A 7,921-nucleotide genomic window follows, 5' to 3' on the forward strand; every position below is an offset into this window, starting at 1 on the left:
TCTTAGATTTTTATCGCCTCTGGCCTCTGTGCTTCATTGTGGCTCCCCTCTGAGGGCATTAAATGGCACAGAGGAGGCCTGTCACTTTCAAATGTCACCCCGGTGAAACAAGGGCCCACTCAGCCCTGTACTTTTCCACTCTGCTTCGGCCAGGGCCAGATACAAGTTTCAAGTACAAAGCCTCCCCAAAGACAGGTGTACAGTGGAATACAGATATTCAGTGTATTCAAATAAGTCATAAATCAAGGGCAAAGTCCAAGGTAAAGGAATAGAAGTGCATTAGGAGGGAGGAGCCGCACTCTTCGAATGGCGTTACTACAATTTCATGATTTTTGCCTGATTCTGACGGCTCGTACACCTATTGTGCACGTATACTGAAACAAACTAAAGGAACCAAAAACAGCTTTGAACCTTGTGAACTACTTACAAGAATAATGTTTTGTTTCAGTTCAGTGTGGTTTGCGGTGCAGTAAAGTTCATGTTGTACAATGCAGATCTCATAATGACTATATATAAACTCTTTCTTAAATATAGTTGTATCTGCAGAGCTTTTGTAGGGCAGGTCAGTGCAGGGAGCAGCAGTGGGCTCTGTGCTGGCCTCTCCTCCGCTGCTCGGAGTTGTACGAGAGGAGTCAGGCATAATTAATGAAGGCCACGAGGCAGAATGCCAGCATTTGTGTGCAGCGCTAAAGAGGACGTGATGGAGTCACCAGTGATTTTGCAAAGGTTCAGAGCACTGGATACAAAACATGCACTGTGGCACAGCCCTGCTCTTACACTCCTCTCTTTCATCTGCCTGCTCCCGGGGGCCGTGCTCTGTGGAACCTAAAAGAAGCAACTCTATTCAAAGTTGCTCTTTCTCTCTAACCTGTTATCTTCTGCTTGTCCTTTTTTTACTCTTGAACATACAGTACTGCATGTGCTACTGCGGACTGTCCCATATCTGATATTTGTCTCACTGCTGTGGTCAGTAAAATATGTTTGTTGATCCATCTCAAAGCCCACAGGTTTATGTTCCGTTACAGAAAATATTACAAATGAGCCTTCCATTTTTGAAAATATATTTGCAAATAAATAAACACATAAATAAATAAATAAATACATGTATTTATTTGGGATATAAAATGAATTGTTGCATAAATGTGTATAACAAAGACCTATGTTTAGCCTATTTCTAAAAGACAAATAGCTTGCATTGAGTACAGACTGGTAATGACCCAGAGAAAATATCAATATCAGTATTCTAAGAGACCCTCCGATGTCACCGATACCAACACTAAAACAGATATTTTGCTTATTCCTTCAATAAACCAAATCCTAAATCGTAAAGAACTTGGGAAGTGCCCTCTAGTGGATGGCTCTCACCAGGTCAGCTGTGGCCGGCTGTTATGTTCTTGAGAGAAACCTTCTGAACACAGTCTGACTGATGTTAGGGGACAGAGCTTGTCTTTTCTAGTGGCTCTGCAGTAATGACAGGGACCACAGGCACGCCGGCGCCAGGACCCTCTGGACTACTTTGTCAGTGACATTAAAAGGTCCGGCTGCACTCGGAGGGAAAGATCAAGGGCGAGAACAATGAGCGCTGCCACACTTAAATTGACACGGCTATAAAGAGGGAGTGTGGCAAAGCACCAAAGGTCAAAGCGACGCCGAGGAGAACACTTCAATTTGGTTTTATTATTGTAATGCTGCTGTGTGGGCGTTTTTAATAGGCCTGTCATGATAATTACTAAAACAACTTCCATAAATGATAGATAGGGTGATATTTTTTAAGGATCTGTATTTCAAATTCTATGATAAATTACACATACACATTAAAGGACCAATATTACGTTATTTACTGATCTGTTATAATGTTGTTTCCTCATCCCAATTATACCTGAAATTGTGTTTTATTTCATTCACTGTATATTTAGGCTAAAGTCTATGTTCCACCTTGAGATGTCATGTGGTAATACCATAGAACTATAATAAACTCTGGAAGGTTAATCCAAAATGGCATTGTATTGTTTTCAATGGCCTATGCTCAATGGTGCCGCATTTACTTCCTCAGTAGGTAGGTTGTAGGTAATGTGAACAGCGTGGAGCATTTGGACCAATCAGAAAGAGAGTTTATGTTGTGAAAATAGAAAAGAATCCCTACAAAATCCGACCTTTGTGAAAGTTGCCCTGCCAGCTGAACACGGCCCGTTTAAATTAGCAAAAAATGCATTGTACTTCTATGGGAGAATTCTTTCTGGGCCTAAGCTCCCGGGAGCTGCAGTACCAGTACCACGAGTGCCTTATCCAGTCTTTATTATAGATCTGTAGGTAATACATTAAGTGCTCCACTGTGTTTTTAAACTCTGTATACACCTTCACTAGAATAATTTGGATGATTTCAGCCTTGGAATTGCCAGTCACTACTAGAGTAGTTTAAAGGTAGCTGTTAACTTGAAAACTACCACCAGATGACATCACAAAGTGGAACAGAGCATTTTGAGCTTTGGATATGTAGACAGACAAATTAACCAGAATTACTCAAACATGTGTGAATGAAACAAAACACAACTCTCCTTTTGAGGAGATAACAGCATTATAATTTAAAGCTTAAAGTTCACAAGTCATTTTTGTGTAATAAAGGCCCTTTAAAAATTTTATTTTTCCCCAAGTATTTCAGAAAAATTTGTCTAGTCACAGTAAAGATATATTATACATGCAGCTCTGTAAGGGCTGTGAAAAGCTCTTATAAACTAATCACAGGAAATAATTAAGCTGCTCTGAATGCATAAGGTAAGTGAGGAATAACTGCAACTGGTTTTTGTTTTTCACATTTTTAAGAGGTTCAGGTATAGTCTGGCTGTTTATTGCTCATGTTTTTATATTGTTCACTTAGAAAGGGGTTATGGATTATTGTGCTTTAGGCTTATTGTGCCAGTGGCATAAAGTAGTTTCAATATTACTGTTTATTGTTATTATTCAATATATCGCAAAATATATGTTAGTGTTAGTGTTATATGTTATATGTCAAAATATGTTAGTGTGTCATGCCTACAGATAAGCATACATTTACTTTTACATGCTAACAACACTTTTTTCCCACCCCAGCCTATACTACTCTGTGAACCTGATTCTACATCTTATTTCCTGATGAATCCCTCTGAGGTTTGAGTCGAACCAGCGTTTGATAATGTCTCTGTGCTCTGTTACATCTATTCACCACGGGCCTATTACAACTACTGAAAATTAGCACTGTTTCAATTATCAACCCCCTGAGGAAGGAGAAAGTGTGGCTAAAGCTTGAATTAGATCAGCCCATTTATCAGAATGAACACAGCTGGCATGGTCCTGCTTTAAGTGCGTGCATATAGCCCTAATTACAGGCCTACAGGCACTTTGAGTTCACACAAGTCAGATTAACACATTTATGTGACATTGTGTTAAGGCACTAATTGGGCTGTTGCTGTTTTTTTTTTCGTTTATAATGATTCTTGTCTTGTTTTAAAAAGTTCATTCATTGTTACTCGTTTTTCAAAATAATGGACTTTGGGCCAAGCCACTCCACTGCTGATTGCAGTTGGGTTTAACTGAAGCCACATGCAGTGGTTTTGTGCTCCAACCAAATATTTCTGCACAGCTGAATTAACAATCAATCATTGGGGTTTCTTACTCTTAATTCTAGCAGAAAATTGTCAATTTATCAGTAGGAAAAAAAACAGTTTAACTTTTAAGTAACTTAATTTTTTGTCACATTGGTCCACCTTAGTTAAACTCACTTAAACTCACACAAATCATTACTTCTATTACACAGTACTGAGATCTAGCATTAGAATATTGAAATTACCCACTATTATACGTTGTTGGGGATGTCCCTATATCATTTTTATTTGGTGTACAATTGTGAGAAGAAACATAATAAAAATAAATACATCTAAAATTTGCAGTTACTATTATTTCCTGTACCAAATTACCTTGACTTCTCTATTAATTCATTATATTGTACTAATTAATCATGTACATAATATGTCAAGTGTGCTATAAAATAAAGTTTTTGAAGCTTCATTTTCAAACACCCCTGTGTATTTTTTCCCCCTAAACGTGTTCGTTTACAGCTCTATTCTGCATTAGAGCAGAGGTGAAGAGCGGGTCTGATTGCTCGTGCACCCTGGGCTTTATGGGGGCACATTTACACACAGGAGGCACCCAGTGGAGCGTGAGGGTGCTGACGTGTTCACCTTGTCTGAAGTACTTTGTTTGTGAGCTGCAGGTTAGCGCGGCGCCCCCTCTCCTCTTTAATATGTATGTGCGTCTGTGTGTTTGTAACAGGACAGGCTTCAGGTGAGCGCTGGAGTGCTGACCATTAGCAGTCTGAATCTGGCTGACATCGGCATGTACCAGTGCGTGGCCGAGAACAAGCACGGACGTGTGTTCACCAACGCAGAGCTCCGAGTCATCGGTAAGACAGGCATGCATGTGTGTGGATGGAATAACAGTGCAGGGCAATAAGGGCCGTTTATTATTGAGAATAATGTGCTTCATTTGACTACTGATGTCACAATACTAATATTTCAAACTCCATTTCAACACAGAAAAGGTTTGATGCCAAATTTACCAAATTGTCTTTTGGATAATAGATGTTATTTTAACATAAAATATATTTTTTTGAGTTTTACTATTTACATATTCTTTAACATGTGATTTGATAAAAGTTCTGATATAGATCAAGATCATCCTTAAAATGTCCACTTGTCCTGCTGGACTTGGTTTAAGCAAGTACAGCAAGACAAGTGTTTTTGTCCTGCTGTACTCCTCGTTTAGTCCAGTTTTTGTGTTACGATACAAAAAGGCAACAAGCAGGTATTGAAACAAGACCATCCAGATTAAGGGTGCAATCACACTTACTGTTACCACATCTAAATTAGTTCCAAAATAGTACTAAATCTAGAGCACTACCAGAACAGCACCAGGACTAAACAAGGTGTAAAACAGGAAAAAAAAAAAAAAAAAACAAGAACAGGGCTAGGACAAGTGTAAATGTACCCGAACAAATACTGACTTACAGGTGGATGCAACATGTGACATATAAGAGGTACATAAGGCCATCATGTAAACTTGGAATTATCACTTTAAAAAGTAGCAGTAATTCCATCACCATATTTATGTGCACCATGCTATTTTGCAATTGATCTCATATATTGTTTTGTAAAAAAGCAATATGAGTGTTACTAAATTTAGAAAATAGATGCCGATGTGTATTGTGCTCTTTGATAGCATGTTGATTGAGTGGGAGACTCCAAAGCTCTTCAGAGACTTGTTTTTGAGCACCATGTTTTTCTCTTCCTCTTGACATTTGCGAAGAGCATATTTTGCACTTTTCTCAACATGTAGCGTCCTCATTATCAAACACTGCTGGATAAAGAACATAGAATTTCATACACTGCAGTAAGTAAATGGTTACACGAATATGAGTTTTAGATACCACATTTTTTATCTTGCAACTGATCTTTAAAAGTATTCAGAAGAAATGTGAGCTTAAGAAGTCAAAACAAGAAAATGTTCTTGTGACAAGAAATTCTCTAAGAGAAAACAGCAAGTGGATTTACCGCACTTTCCACATTCTTCTGACAAAGTTAAGACGATCCAAGAGCCACATCATGAATGATTTTGTTCATTTTGTCACTATCTAACATACTATGCCCAATAACATGTTAAATTATAATGATGTGCTTTGGCTGTATCATGCTGTCTTATCTGAAATGGTTGACAGTTCACTTCCACTGTCATTATTATTATCTTATTATTCTATATTTGTTAGGGGTAGAGTCCATTCTTTGTATGAAACGAGCACCCTGCTTTGAATGTAATGAAAAAATAACATTAAAAATTATTTTAAAATAAATAAAATATATTGACTAAGTACTTCGAGGATCTTGTGAATCTTATAAAGCCAAAGACACATGTGTAATTTTCTTTGTAAAGTCACTCCGTATCATGGGAGCTTTAGATGAGACCTTTAAATAAAATCTTATTACCAACATGTGTTTTTAGCAATAGTTAATCCATCTGAAATAATGTTTGTCAGATAATGATTTAACAATGTTTCTGTAATTATTTCAACTTCTCCAATTTATAACTCCTCATAAATTTCTTTTCTCTATTAAACTGTGACTAATTTGTGAAATACAGTTGGAAAAAGAATAAATCAAACTGGAATACTAAAGTTAAGGTATGACAGCAATGACATCTCCTTCCATCTTCTGTGTCACTTAATGTGTGCTGTTGTTGTTTGTGTTACAAAACGTCTCCAAGTGCTCTGGCTGGAAATCTGTAATAATCTCACAATAATCTTACCACAAACATTTGTCATACCTGTGGTACCACTGCCTGACCAGCCAGTCCTTTATGTTGTTTCCCCCCTTTTTTATGTGTAAGCAGCCATGTTTTTGATTAGTTAATCTGCCTGTCAGTCACAGCCTCTGAAATCAGGGACACAAGGATACAGCTCTTGTCTTTGTAAAGTTTAGTCAAAGCATGTGGTTGTGGCTGGTCAGGTAAGTGTTCAAGTGTTGTATATGTTATAATAGGAGATAGGCTTGTCTCTGTCAGTGGAGCCGGGCTGTGGATCCACTTTGAAGAGCATTGTGCTGACTAGGGACTCATAGCAAACACAAGCAGACGCCAGAGTCATTAAAGGAGCATATACAAGCCTGCCCCTCCTTTTACACACGTTCAGATAGACTATGGAGGATCATCCTTAATACAGAATGTCCCTCTGGAGAATATGTACAGGATTAAGGAAAACACCAACATAGAGCTTTTATTAAATTAATGTACTTTGCTTTTTATCCCATTCTTTTGAGACATATGTTTTAACAGGACTGACCTAACTAATGGAAACTGTGACCCTCTGTTTTTATACCTTTCAGTAAATACATTTTCACACTTGTGTGAAAATGGAATGAAAGGCTTCATACATGCTAACTGAAGACCAATGCTATCCAAGCCTTGTTTGACCTATACGGAATGAGGCATTAACTAGTAGTAGTAGTAGTAGTAGTAGTAGTAGTAGTAGTAGTAGTAGTAGTAGTAGTAGTAGTAGTAGTAGTAGTAGTAGAAGTAGCAGTAGCAGTAGCAGTAGCAGGTGAGGCCATTTTAAAAATTGTGTTTTGATCTTTACCCACTTTGTTCAGATTTTGTTGTGCTAGAGGGATATGAGACTACCAGTGTGAGACACTAGTGTGCTTGGAGGTAGTATCAGGCGTGCCAATGTCCAATTTCCCTTATCACACAGATTTAATTGAATAAATTAACATCTTGGAAGGTCCTGAACAGACTTCTGATCCAAAAAAAAAAAAAAAAAAGCAAATCAATCCCCATAACAGACTCTAGACTCAGGGACATGGACAAAATTTGCTACTTTTACACCAGTTTTTTTATTTTCTAAAAGGTGTGATTTGATCATATTTTAGTAGATAGTGTGCCACAAAATCATTTCAACCAAAAAACTGTCATGACTCAAAAAATGTCGAAAAGCACTGATCTTGCTGGTCTGACATCTCAGCAAAGTCACTGATCAAATATTAACGATAACATTACTATTGCCTAGACATCTATTGATGGGTTCTCTATGTGAAACATTCACCATAATAAAAAGTGTTTGGTACATCCATCTTGAAGCACTGTCCCTGTTATCTCCCCCTCACAGCCATCGCTCCAGACTTCTCTCAGAACCTGCTCAAGGCCCAGACTCTGGCCCGACTGGGCGGCGACATCTTGATCGAGTGCAAGCCTCGGATGTCTCCTCGGGGCGTCATTTCATGGAGGAAGGGCAAAGAGGCGCTGCGAGAAAGCCACAGGTATCCGCTTTTAGCCTACACTGTATTTGCCACAATGAAAATGTTTTGTATACATAGTTAAGCTCATCTACCTCACTTTGGCGTCA

The 7,921-nt window shown here is 38.2% G+C and overlaps 1 protein-coding gene across 1 annotated transcript in view; it reads left to right on the forward strand.

The window, feature by feature from the left end:
* cntn3a.1 (contactin 3a, tandem duplicate 1) overlaps positions 1–7,921 on the forward strand; it is a 142,264-nt gene that overhangs the window by 85,520 nt on the left and 48,823 nt on the right. The window contains exons 10-11 of the mRNA XM_020930146.2: positions 4,306–4,435; positions 7,685–7,835. Of these exons, the coding sequence (XP_020785805.2) occupies positions 4,306–4,435; positions 7,685–7,835 (281 nt within the window). The remainder of the gene's footprint in view (positions 1–4,305; positions 4,436–7,684; positions 7,836–7,921) is intronic.

This window comes from Boleophthalmus pectinirostris, unplaced genomic scaffold (assembly GCF_026225935.1).
Source record: "Boleophthalmus pectinirostris isolate CB_2022bp ecotype Guang Dong unplaced genomic scaffold, ASM2622593v1 HiC_scaffold_8, whole genome shotgun sequence".
In the NCBI taxonomy this organism is placed as follows: Eukaryota; Metazoa; Chordata; class Actinopteri; order Gobiiformes; family Gobiidae; genus Boleophthalmus; species Boleophthalmus pectinirostris.